This window comes from Microcaecilia unicolor, chromosome 3, assembly GCF_901765095.1.
Source record: "Microcaecilia unicolor chromosome 3, aMicUni1.1, whole genome shotgun sequence".
Classification (NCBI taxonomy): domain Eukaryota; kingdom Metazoa; phylum Chordata; class Amphibia; order Gymnophiona; family Siphonopidae; genus Microcaecilia; species Microcaecilia unicolor.
In genome coordinates, this window is record NC_044033.1 from 79,485,755 (window position 1) to 79,499,519 (window position 13,765).

Sequence of the window (13,765 nt, forward strand, 5' to 3'; positions counted from 1 at the left end):
GCGCATGTCAGCCTCTACTTTTGCTGTTTTAAAAATAAAATAACCATTTTTTCCCATCACCCATTGGAAATAACTTATACTAAAGGAAAGGAACACAATTTGTATATCTATGCTAACAATACTAACACTTTTAGAGAAACTGGAGAATCAGCATATGCGTTGATGGCATTGAAGATCAGGAGCTCATACGAGGCATTAATGAACAATGGAGATACAGAATAACATTTCCCTGGGAAATGGGATTAGAAAATCATTTACTTAAGTGTTTCAATTTTTATGGTAGGACTGTTCCTGCACATTTAGGCTGGTGTCACTTATCTAAACTAAATGACTACCTCTGCATAGCTGTCCTGAGCATCCAAACCAGTGGCACTACAGTAGGCACTTAAAAGATAACTTGTACTTCTAAACACAATGTCATAATGCACAGAAACAAGTACTATAAAAATATTTATTTTTTACATAAGAACACAGTTTGTTCACATGCTTTAAACAGATTTACACAAGTTTGGGGTTTGCTTTAATTTTCTTCTGCTACTGGCACAGTGTCCCATATTGGCTTTTGAATGTGTTCTGGCAATTTTTCTAATGTGGTCTGAAAGAAAAATATATTATTACTAGTATTATTTATATAATACACCTTAATCCACCACATTATTCAAAGGTAGTTCACAAATACACATAATAAAAAAAATGTTTAAACGCTAAAACATAAATCACCCAAGTCATGAGATGACTGTGCCCAGAACAGTGGTTCTGACCTCTGTCTCCGCTCCCAATTCCCCATTTCTTATGCTAATATGCAGAAGGCCTGCTTGATGACCTAGTTTTGTTTCGGTGGGCCATACAGTCTGACATTTTAGAACCCAGCTTGGGGTGAGGGACTTGGAGGGACTGTTTAGCCTTGGATGGTGGAAAGTTGTGACGGACTGGTGATAGGGTTTGGTAGCTGGCTGTGTGATGGTTATCATTTACCGAGTGTGTGTGTTCATTTGTCACTTTGGTACTGGTGGATAGGTTTGCTTCTCATTACAGGCTCTTCTAAAGTCTTTAGTGAATATGGGCGATGTCAGCTGCATGCAGAGGCTACAGGGAGAGCTCACGATAAAAGCTCTTTTATGATGGCTATGGAGGCTTTGGAATTTGAACAGTGTGTTTGGTGGTCCCCTCACAGTGAAGGGCACATGCTTGATTTATTATTTATTCTGACTGGTGGGCAAGCCTAACAGCAGCTAACATGCTTAGTCATCCAGTGCCACTGTCAGTTATATTTTGTCTTTTTAGCTGTAGAGTATTGGTCAAAATGGGGTCAGAAATAAGTGTGGAAGAATCAAAACGGTGAAATCTGTCCAGCAGCTGAAGGACACTATTGGAATTCTGATCCAGTATTTGGTAGATCAGTGGAACAGGGTGACTGGTACGATTATTGACCGGATTGCTGCCTTGAGAGAGGTGGTATTAAAGAGAGCTTGGGTAGGCCAAATGGAGGTAGATTCAAAATAAGTTGCCCAATAGTAAAAATGAACATCAGTGACCAAGGGTATAATAGTATGATGCAGTATAAGAAGGCTTCTGTTACAAGTTATTTATATTCTGTGGTGAGCTACTCCTAGGGAATTTGGGTTGGAGAGAGGTTCAACAGCTGGTGTATCAACTGTATGCTTTTGTGAAAAGGTAGAGCCCTTGATGGTGTAGGGCAAAGTATATACACTGTTCAATGATAATGAAATATTCAAGTATTTGGGACAGTTGAAGCTGGGTGGCTGTATTCTAGATCAGTGGTTTTCAACCTAGTCCTCGGGGACCACCTGGCCAGTCAGATTTTCAGGATGTCCACAGTAAATATGTATGAGGGAGATTTGCATGCAATAGAGAAAGTGCTTGAAAGGAAAAGGAAAGGGGATAGGACTGAACTTAGGCAGTGACCAATAAACGGCGTCCAGGCCGGGCTGAGCCACCTGAAACATCCCTGGCGGAGTTGACAAGAGATTCCGCAACCGCCCCGGAGCAGGGAGAAGCATTTGAACCTCTCCCCATGGGGCTACCCACCCGAGCCCCACGCACCGATCGACCACACACTCAACCCACATCGCCCAGTCCATTATAGCCGAGACCGAGGGGAGCAACTGAGACACCGCGTGGAGTCAACTGCGACTACCCTCAGACAGGGCCTGCTGTTGCCCAGCCGAGACCACCCTACACCAGAGCCGCACAGAGGAGTCAAAAGCACCCCTGACTTCGGAGTGAGATTGGCAACTGAGATTCCACAAGCAGATGTAGTACTGAGACTTTCACTAAGACATTTGGATTCAATTGTTTGGAGGTCAAAAATAATATATCCGGATCTATCAAGAGAGACTCAGAAGAGGCGTAAGGCCTTTTTGGCTTTGCGCACAAGAACTGTGGCAATGGGAGCTAGCTTCCTATTGAAATTCCCTTGTGTATGCAGAATTATATTTCAATCTAAACAGTTTCAATTTTTTGACCCCAAACAGCTAGAGGAATTTCTAGTCAGTAGGGAAGAGGTAAATGTAGTGGTTTAATCCCATATGTACACTGTTTAACAGCCTTGGAGTGAATCACTTGGGACATTGCTTATTTTGCAATATTGGATCAAAGAAGAACCACCACCTTTCCTCAGCTGGCTCTGTGAAATGCGTCAGGTGGTGCAGTTTGAACTTTGGAATTTGACCTGGCAAGGAGGATGTGATGCCATAATCAGCACCCCTCTCCTTTGTGTCTAGACATGGCTGGTGAACATATGCACAGCTGAGGGAAAGAGGGGTAAAATCTGATTCCATGTTCAGTAACTCCAGTCCCACAGATGGCAAGCTGGATCTCAATCATCCAGTCACTATCTCCCAATTGTTCTTAATTGACTGGACTTTAAAATATAAAATGCTCTCTGTATTCCACTCTCATACATCAGTCCAACAGTTGTTTCAATACACAGTACAATTAACTTCATACCACCTTTTTTATTTCCAAGGCAACTCCCTCTGGTAGATTTCGTTGTATATATTCCAGATAGACATCAGCTGTACTTCCTGTCAAATGTTTTAACTAAAAGAAAACATAAAATAACAGTCATTCTAACAGCAGTGCACCAGTTTTGTCTTACAGAGCCAAAGGCAGAACAAACCGGAAGAATACTTTTTGCATGGCTGTAACAAGTGCATAGTAAGCAGCTTATCTGCAGCCAGATTTTTTACAGTTTCTAGTCCTTTTTGTATGTCTGTAACGAGTAATAAGTGACAACAATTAATAGAAGCAATGAAAAGCAGACAACTTAATTGCACATTCTGAAAATTGTTTGCAACAATATTGCAGAGTGTTTCACAGCATGGGAGAATTTTTGGCACTTATCTCTGTACCTGCGCCGTTTGTCAGTGTCTTTTTTGTGTATCAAAATTTAATATTCTACATTGATTGTTTGACCATCTTGGAATTTGTGACCTTTGCAAGACCCCTGACCCAAGTGGTTCCACCGAAACATTGGCCATGTCTGGTCTAATTCAATAAAATACTGAGTTGATGACCCCACTCTTGAAGGCTCCTTATGCTTTTGTTGCTCCTTCAGGTGTGCTTTGGATTCCCTCTCTCACGCCTAACCTTTTTCTATATCAATTTCTGTGTCTGACATTCACATATGCTTCATGTAGTACCGTGACACTATTTGCAACATGAACTGTGGGCTGTTGAAATTTCTGATCAAACACGGTATCAGAAAATTATCCAAATACTACTGCTTGTGTGGTTAAAACCAACTCTCCAACTTCCCCCTAGTCACTCACAAACTGCAATCATATCATTGCAGACCATCCACTTGCACGTAAAGTAAAGTTTAGAAATGATGGATACATAATCCATCCCACATCATGTCTGCTTTGGAGAAATTCAAAAGCATACTGAAGCTGTTCTAAATACAATAGTGAGTTCAGTTGTTTATCTTAAAGACTCAATATTGTATCTTAAAGATTCCTTATGAAACAGGCAAAGAAACTGCCCGACGTACTCACCTCTAAACACCTGTAAAGTGTCCTCATTTCATACTGAACTCTGTGCTTCTTATAGATGTGCACGGATTTTAAAAGTGTTAGTCGTTCAATCTTCTTTGGTGGCTCATATCTAACAAGAATAAGTTTTGATATCAGTAAGATTAAAAATGCCTAAGAACTATTATATTTAACTCAGTTTATTTAATCATCATTTCAAGTTCCTATACACTTAATACACTAGCATCATGCGACAATATTGCTGAGTCTACTGCAAGAATACGTGGCCTCAACAAATTATCATACTTACACATTTCCAACAGTGATGCCAAGTTCTTTTGCAGCCAGTACCGCAAAATACTCATAACTATCCAGCACAGCTTTGTCGTGGCCTTTAGCTAAAATTGATATTTTCTTGTATAGTGTGTCTGGTTCATCTGATACAGATATCTGTTTATTTGTAAATAAAAATAAAGGTTCAAAGAAATCGCCTCTCATATGCGTTTGTTTCCATATATACACTTAACATATTTTCTTAGTATGCATATCTTATTCTGAGAACCATCAAGAAAGGGAAGCACACAATCTGAAGTTGCAATGGCATTTAAAAGGACAAACCACAACTTTATATCACACAGGCTGTTTTAAACCTGTGTGGAATCCTACTTATATCGAGCAAACACAGCTTTATAAACTGCCTAAACAAATTTGTTTTTACTGCTGTTCTAAACTCCTACACAAGGGAAGCAAGATTGTAGTCAAGTCAATATTACTGTATTAAGAGTATTTGATATTTTTGAATTAAACATCTCTGCAGAGGAAATAAGCAATATTACATACCAATGGACTTTCTGTATGCTGAGGTGATCCAGTATGAACTCCTGAAGATGGTACCCCTATCGAATCCTTAATTCTGATAGGAAAAGTCACCAGAAAACATCAGTGTAGGTGTAAGCTGTTTGTTGTTGGATGTTTACAATCCATCATTTTTATACTTATAGAGAAATACCATACCTTGCTGCAGCAGTGTGAGCAGAATAGTTTAATGGAACAGTCCATGAAAATCCCTGTGAAAACACAGCAGTTTCAAATTTAAAATAAAAAGTACTGTTCATTAAAGCAGCACAAGTTTTGATTGTTATTGCCAGGCATTAGTGATTCTTTACAGCTTTCAATTTAGCCTTTATGGGTAACTTATTACGACTCTGAGCAGGCAACAGCACACTGATGAAGTCTAACAAAAGCAGGAAAAACAATGGTGGCCCCTGTTAACCTCCTGGACACTCCTCCAACCTCTCTCTCCAGACATTGCCCTGACCCCCACCCGCATCTAAAGGAAAGAGAGCTGCCATTGTGAATGATAGCATTGTTCCTACCTTTAGAGACTGGTGGAGTGGGTGTCCAGAGGGGGGACCAGGGAGAGAGGAGAGATGCTGGACCTGGTGGGGGTGAAAGGGAGGAGACATGCTGGACCTGGTGGGGGAGGGAGGGATGAGGGAGGAAGTGAGATGCTGGACCTGGTTGGGGGAGGGAGGAGATGCTGGACCTGGTTGAGGAGTGGGGGGGGGGGGGGAGGGCAGGAAGACTGATGGTATATAAGGGGGATGTTGATGAGATACACAGATTGGTGAGTATGGATGTCATTGGAGAGTATGGATGTCATTGGAACACACACTGGTCAGTGTCATGGCTCTACGTGTGAAGTTATTTGTTGGCTCTCCCGAACCCTTTGAGGAGTCAAAAGCACCCCGACTTCGGAGTGAGATTGGCAACTGAGATTCCACAAGCAAAGAATTATAAAAGTGGGTCAACAGCTCCACCACGATCTGCACAAACCTCATAAAACAAGTTTGAAAAGCCGTCCAAACCTGGGGCCTTATGTGCTGGAAGGCAGGCAACTGCTTCACCGACTTCTATCGAAAAGGGAGCCGAAAGTTGGGAATTTGCACTAGATGACAAACTAGAAAGCGTAATCCCATCCAAATAATGCTCCACTCAAGCATCCAGTCCTCTTGCCCTGCCGAATACAGCTGCTCATAGTACTGAACACACTCTTGTCCAATCACCCTCTCTCCCTGCACTATATCACCATTCATGTTCTTCACCTTTACTATTAAATTCCGAGCTTGCTGTTTTTGAAGTTTAGCTGCCCTTATTACCCCTTCAAAATATTCCTGATGAACTTGTTGGGATGAAGCCAGATCTTCAAGATATAACTCCTTCAACTATCTCCGACATTAGTCCGATTGCTGACGAATACGAAGTTGGGAAGGGCGACGATCCCGCTCCAGTGTATACGAAGCTGCAAACGTCCTTGTTCCTTCACCTTAGTTCAAAATGCCTTACGTGATATACAGATCCCACAGCCGAACACCTTAAAGCCTTCCCATAAAACGATGGATCCTACCAATCATTGTGTAAAAAATATTCTATAAAGTCCACCTCTGACTGTGACAAAAGTAAGAGGGTTGGTCAGCATCTGATCTTCTAGATGCTAAAACCTTCGACAGGCCTGTCTCCGAAATTGGTTTATTACCAAGGAAACCAGGGCATGATCTGACCACACCCTCTGTTCTATAGTCACTTCAGCAACTAATGGACAGAATCCCCGCGCCATCAGCCACAAATCAATATGTATAAGAACTACGTAAGGCCAAATAAATGGAATAATCCCATTCCCCCAGATGATACAAGCACCATATATCTTCTAAGGCCAGGTGAGCCATAAAGCTGCGCAGCAATGCACAATCTCATTTTGCATATGTATTTTAGTCGATGAGTTGTCAAGCAAAGGATGGCATGTCAAATTGAAATCACCTCCCATAACAAGAATACCCTCCCGGAAGGAGAACAGCTTCGGTACCAGAGAATCAAAGAAGACTCCTTGGCCTGTATTGGGGGCATAAACGTTCACCAGAGTATAAAGCAGCCCATTCAGCTCAGCTTTTACAAAATACATAACGGCCCTCCAGGTCCACCAAGGTGTCCCAAAGGGCCACCCGAACAGCCCTATGTTTCAAACTTCCCACACCATTAGTTTTCTTGCGCAATTTATTTGGGGCCTGGAACACCACAGGAAACTTGGGATGTGATGAGACACAAGAAGGCGATAGGTCAAAAATAGATGTGAGGTTTGTGCAGGAGACCCATCTGCCTCCGTAAAAAATAAACTCCATTTTTTGGGGAAATTCAATCCCCAAACATTGTAAGTGAAAAAAAACGCAAAAAAAAAAAACAAAACATAACAAAGGGTAGTAAGATGCACCTGTCCATACATACCACGTAACACACCACAATCATGTCTTCCCCAAACAGCCATACCCAGCCATCCTAGCCAATCACTCACAGACCTCACCAACCACACAAACCACCTAACCAACGAGCAAATCATCCGAACCCTTCATCCCAATACATTTAGGCCCCATATCAGACAAAAAGGGCCCATCAATAGAGGACGGACTAACCCCAATCCCCAGGACCACCTGAAAAAGAAGAGAGCAATTAAGTTACGTAACAGCATTAGGAGCTATACTTTGTCCATAACAAACCCCCCACTTGGGGTATAATTATACACTGCAGTTATCCAAAGTTGAAGATCATGAAACTTTCCCCGATTTAGCTACCCAGCGGCAACCTTGTTTCCCAGGAGACTTTTGAGGCGAGGCAGCAGATAATGATGAATCAGTCACAACCCAGGTCAACAGGCCAGCCGGCACCAGGTTATCTTTCACTCCCATGAAAGATGTAGCAGAGTAGGTTTTACCACCTACTGTAAAGGAGAGACCAATTGGAATAAGTCAACAATATCTGGCTTGATGATCTCAAAGCAGCTGTGTCCAGTCGCAATATTCCCGCCGCCATGCCAAAGTACCTAGGGCAATGTCACGGTAGATTTCTACCTCCGCATCATCCCAGGAAATATTACTTCCTTTTTGGCAGACAGCATATAGTACTCTCTCCTTTTCCTCATACTTCTGAAAGTACACCACCACATCTCGTGGCCGACTGCCCAGTCGAAAGCCCATGACTCGGTGCGCTCTATCCAGCATGGGAGGCAGGATTGTTGTAGACATTCCCGCAGCTTGCAGGACCTTAGCCAGAATAAGGCCTGCAACCTCTTTTATCTGCCCATCCACCACCGTTTCCGGTACACCACGAAGGTGCAGGTTACAACGCCTCAACCTATTCTCCAAATCTTCCAGTTTAAGGGTCAAAGCTTCTTGCTGTTGCTCGAGATGTTTAACACAGGTCTGCAAGTGTTCTACATCCTCCTCATGTGTTACCAGTAGCTCCTGTTTCCTCCACCTGCCATCCAATATTGCCGACGTCCTTTTCTAATTCCTCTAATGTCTCCTGCAATTTAGACTGAACTGATGTAAGATCTGACTTGCAACAGCTGATGATTTCACTGCTGTAGTACACCGACGAGCGGACATCTAAACTCCAACTGATCTCCTATCCCACAGCAGCAGCACACCAAGTAAACTAGCGAGGTAGGGATTTTTATTACATCTCCCGTCAACAGTAAGCCCCGGAGCTCGTGGCTTAAGCTGCCATCTTGCTAGATGATGTCATTTCTCCATAAGTCTAAGTGCTTTGAAAATGAGCCACTATGTATAAAAAACATAAAACTGTAATATTCCATTAACTTCTGATCACCCATACATCTCTCCTCTTCCCCGAACACATCTTTTCCCCATTTACTATCACTGAAATGCTTTTATAATTCATTTATATATTCTAGTAATATCACTTGTTGTTTATTCCAGGGGTAGAACACCTTTTTGGTTGGAAAAGACTAAGCTTGGTCCTGCTCCTGAGCTATCTTGGTCTCTTGATGGGCCATGGCACAAGTAGCCCAGCCCCTTCACCTGCCTATGACTGATTCTAACCTGAGGAAGGGAGGCTTTTGCTCCTGAAAGCTAGTTTAAAAGTGTATTAAATTAGTCTACTAAAAAGGTACCACTTTATCTCAGAGATGCCAAGGGTAGCCCATCCCAAAAGGTGATATTCACTACCACAGTGAAGGCCGATGATATGAAGTTTTCTAGAGTTGCATCCTGGATATAAATTTGGAAAGATCTACATATCGTTTTGCTTTCTAAATACCGCTAAGGCTCTAGGGCAGTGATGTGCAATCTTTTTTTTTTTCCTTCAGACCGGTGGTTACTTATAAAGGTCACCAGCAGTGCCGGCAACAAGTCGCACACAACTCCAGAGACGTTCTAACACATGCCCTGCCCCACTGGAAACAGGACGCTGTGTCAGAAGGTGCTCTGTCCAGTGCATGCCTACATTTTTTTTTTTTGGGGGGGGGGGGAGGGGGAGATGCACAATTTTGCTGATGATGGTGCCCAGAGGCAGGAGCAAATGGGCATCACTCTTGCCTCCTTCCAGGTATGGGGGAGGGGGGGCCTTGGGCTGAGACCACTAGATTACCATCCCCCCCCCCCCCAAAAAAAAAAAAAATGTAGTGTGGGAGGGGGACCATTAAACCACCCAGGAATCTTTTTATTTAATATTGGGGGGCAGGGTGTGTGTTTGTGTAGGGGGCAAATGCAGGAAGCAGTCCATGGCAAGATAGTCGTGTTGGAGGAAAAGATGGGGTGCCTCAGACCTGACAAAGTTTCCCGTGCTAAACGCAAGAGACTTTTTGAGCATGGCTGCAAAGTGGTTAACAACATGAATTTTCATTTGAGCATTCAGCACACAATAATGTGCGGACATTAACCTTTACATGTTACCGCTGACAGCAGTTCTGAGCACACCGACCCCTGAGAGGAACATGAGAGAAAGGGAAACCAGACAGGAGGAGGTGAACTGACACTGGCCTTTGTAATACATTTCTTATAAATGCAGACTTTTCAATTTAATTAATCAGGAAGGGCAGGGGTGTTCATGGTAGGGCAAAACACTGCACAGGTGTCAGGTATCCTGGAGCCTCCAACTCGATACCGAAACAGACACTAATACCAAGAGCGGACACTAAGTATCTGCTCCAGTCAATCCTACTGCCCTCCCTTCTTCATACCGGGGATCGGCGACCCTGGCATTCCACACTGCGGCTCCAGAGACATCATTACCTGGCAGTACCGAGGGAACCCACGAAGTACCCGGCCAAAGAGAGCCGCATACATTCTCCCAGTCCCAGACGCTGCTCCGATTAAAATAAACCAAAACGGTGAAAACGCACAGCCCACCACCGCCGCTAGCGTTGCGTCTCGTAACGCCCCGCAGCACTGCGTCACAACCACAAAGTACCTGTGAACAATGCTAGAGCGTCTCTAGAAAGGCTACTGCCGTGCACCACAGAGACTGAGCCTATATGAAGGAGGTTTAATACAGTGAGCCTATATAAGTCCTCTGTAAGCAAGGAAGCCAATTTGTTTAATCTCTGTTTCCACTCCCCCGCACAGCCGTCATTGCCATACACTCAAAACAATGCAAACAAACCTATGAGCTGTTGCATCCACGTTGTCGTTCTTTATTATGAATCCATCAAGTCTAAAGCTGTTTCATTTGGATAAGCAGTGCCTTAAAAGGTGGAGGAGAAAAGAAATAACCGAATATCACCAAAACAGCTTCAAAAATTATTGTAGCTGGTAGAAACAGCAATTATAAACTTCATTTTTCTTCACTGTACAATACAGATGGCCAGATTTCAGTGAGGATATCCTCCTGTTTCCTGATGGGTTCGTCTTAACTGCTGTAATCTGCTTTGGGAGGCCTGGAGGCATATTTTCAAAGCACTTTGGGAGGCTAAGTTCCATAGGTTTCTATGGAACTTTGGGAGGCTAAGTGCTTTGAAAATGAGCTTGCTGGTGTTATAACGATGATGGAATCAGGGTTGCCAGGTGGAAAATTTTTTTCCCACCCAATCCCGCACAAGAAACAGCCCAAAACCCGCCCAAACACAAACCCCGCCCCTGACACCCCCACCCCCGCGTCATCAACCCCGCCCCTGCCGTCACCGGCCCCGCCTCCTCCGTCACCAGCCCCGCCTCCCACGTCATCGGCCCCGCCCAAAACATCACTAACCCCGCCCCCCGCGGCCGAAAAAACCCCCGCCCTGAAGCCCAAAAACCAGCCCAAAAAACCACAACCCGCCGCGGGCAAAAATTTCCCGCGGCGGGTCGCGGAAAACCGCCCAATTGGGCGGTAAAACCGCCCACCTGGCAACACTGGATGGAATATATTTAAGTTAAATGGAAGTAGAATTAAACTCTCCTTTCATTGGGGCAAATGAATCATATCTTCATCTGTTTTGTAGAAGTTTACCTTTTAGATACACAAATGAATTATTCTGTTTTTGAACATGTTTTCAGGGGCAAGTGGTTTTATAAGTCAAAATAAATATTTTGTTTCATGCAGATTTCTTTAGTGTAAACATTAAATGGGCTATAAGCCCCTAATGCAGTCCATTGGATGTCTTATATTTTGTTGTTCTTGTGATGACTTACATAGTGCCAAAACTGAAAACTCTTATCTCTATCTGGTCAATAATAAAAGGGCTCATTGTGAACACTATCCACCCTAAAAGGTTGTTTTGTGGCTGTACATAAGGAATTGTGATATTGAATAAATAAGTGTATGTTTGTGTCACAAATTGGATTTCTTGAAAGGATTATATAAACTTAGGCTACATGACAAAGGACACAAACATACACTTGTTTATTCAATTTCACAATGCCTTGTTTCCGAAACAAATGAAACGGGCACTAGCATGTGGTTTTTTTATTTTTGTTTTTCTGTTTGATTTTAATGGTTATAAATGTTTTTTAAAAAGCCAAAGTTTTTTTTAAAGTTGTATTTGTATTGTAATTTTTTCTTACATTTGTAAAATTTCCTTGTAAACAATATATTCTATATTAATTTTTTTACAATCAGGTAAAAGGTGTCCTTGTTTAGGTCCATCAATCTGTTTTACAAATGCATCAGAAGAGTTATTTACTGTTGAAAAGGCAACATACAGATGTCCATGTGTAAATATCAGTTCTTTAAGGAACATCCCCACTTTCTAAAATGTTTGTATAATTCTTACATTTGTAACATTTCCTTGTAAACAATATTTTTTGTATAAATTTTGTTACAATCAGGTAAAATGTGTCCTTGTTGAGGTCCCTCAATCAGTTTTACAATTGCATCAGTTCTTTACTCTTGAAAAGGCAACATACAGTTGTCCATGTGTAAATACCAGTTCTGGAAGGAAAATCCCAACTTTGTCAAAAGTTTGTCCTTGTGACTTGTTAATAGTCATTGCAAAGGCCAATTTGACAGGAAATTGTCTTCTAGATAGTATAAATGGTAGGTCTGTGTTGGATGGTGCTAGGTCAATACGTGGTATGAAAACAGTACTGCCAGCACTTGATCCACTGAGTACTTCAGTAATTATAAGGGTTTTTTTCAAGTCTTTGACTATTAGGCGAGTTCCATTACACAATCCTTTTTTTGTATTTAAATTTCTGAGTAGTATAATTATTGCACCAATTTTCAAATGTAGTTTATGTGGTGGCATCCCAGTAGGAGTTTGTTGATGAAGAAACTCTACAGGATATAAGTGATGTTCATCTTCTGTCGAGTCATGTATGGAATCCGTACTTAAGTAAGTTATTGTGTTTCCTTGTAAAATATTTAGAACGTCGTCATTTATTTTGTCTGCATGTGTATTTTTTGGGCATAGAATAGTATTTTGTGCAAAGTTTGCAACTGTGTCCGCAGTAATTTTGTGTCCAGAAACAGCTTCAACTATATCTGAGTAACAAATTTGTTTCGGGTTTTTTTTTTTTTTATATTTGCCTTGTATTATAAAGCAGTACTATTGTGTAGAGCACATTGTGCTGTATTGCAGGCAACCTTCTCATAAGCGCAGTGAAAATAGGCCGCAAGAACAGGGGGAAAGGTAGGGGTTTAATTGTGTGTAAACAACAATAGTAAAGAAATTAAAATAAATGATTGATGGCATAGCCTTGTAACGAAATGAGCAGGTACTAAAGCAGTATATTAAGGTCCGTTGTTGTTTTCGTTCCCCAGCCCCCTGCCCCTTGAAAGCAGTACTACTCTGTAGAGCACATTGTGCTGTACTGCTGGCAGCCTTCTCTTATGTGCACTGAAAATGGGCTGCAAGAACAGTGGGTTAGGTAGGGGGTAAATGTCGGGTAAACAACAATAGTAAAGAAAGTAAAAGAAATGAATGATGGCATAGCCTTGTAATGAAATGAGCAGGTACTAAAGCACTGAATTAAGTGCTGTTGTTTTCATTCCCCAGCCCCCCCCCCCCCCCTTGTTATGGTTTTTTTGTGGTTCCACTGGTTCGCCTGCGCAATTCGTAATGGCTTAAAATGGTTTTTTTTTGCAACCTGTTGAGAATGTGAACGACACCAATATATTGTAAGCTATACCTCCAGCTCCGGTGTTCATTACCGGCAGCAGGCAGGGAAAACTCGTCAAGCGAACATCAATGTAGTCGGTGCTTTACCCCCTCCAGCAGTCTTCAGTTCATGCAGTAGGCAGTTTAAATCTGTCCAGCTACAGTAGCCCCCCCCCCCCCCCAGGTCTATAATCGGACATACCCACAGCAGGATTGTTCTTCTCTTGTTTCTGCGGTGGTCCTCTGCTCCGTGCTGCACAGATAATGACCCCTTCTGCTTTTGAATGCTCCTCCCTTCTTGCCATATAGTTTAGTCTGATTGGTTTGTCATGCGTCTTACGTGTCTTACCGTTGCCTGGCAACAGTTCAGTAGTCTGATTGGTCCTTCATGTGTCTTACGTGT

At 42.5% G+C, this 13,765-nt stretch overlaps 1 protein-coding gene across 1 annotated transcript; it reads right to left on the reverse strand.

The window, feature by feature from the left end:
• Nucleotides 1–434: 434 nt before the first annotated feature.
• On the reverse strand, nucleotides 435–10,250 carry MRPS10 (mitochondrial ribosomal protein S10). The gene is made up of 7 exons (XM_030196105.1): nucleotides 10,079–10,250; nucleotides 5,010–5,062; nucleotides 4,836–4,908; nucleotides 4,306–4,445; nucleotides 4,020–4,128; nucleotides 2,974–3,063; nucleotides 435–595 (listed from the first exon to the last, which is right to left on the reverse strand). The coding sequence occupies exons 1-7, from the start codon at nucleotides 10,130–10,132 to the stop codon at nucleotides 521–523; spliced, it is 594 nt and encodes a 197-aa protein (XP_030051965.1). The 5' UTR covers nucleotides 10,133–10,250; the 3' UTR covers nucleotides 435–520.
• Between the last annotated feature and the right edge of the window lie 3,515 nt (nucleotides 10,251–13,765).

What these genes read in the sequence shown, in the direction of transcription:
- MRPS10 (XM_030196105.1), bottom strand. Translation starts at nt 10,132, where the DNA reads ATGTATGCGGCTCTCTTTGGCCGGGTACTTCGTGGGTTCCCTCGGTAC. An exon ending in GCTCACACTGCTGCAGCAAG is followed by an intron (nt 4,909 to 5,009) that starts GTATGGTATTTC and finishes TTTTCCTATCAG; the next exon opens with AATTAAGGATTCGATAGGGG. An exon ending in CACTTTACAGGTGTTTAGAG is followed by an intron (nt 3,064 to 4,019) that starts GTGAGTACGTCG and finishes GTTTTCTTTTAG; the next exon opens with TTAAAACATTTGACAGGAAG.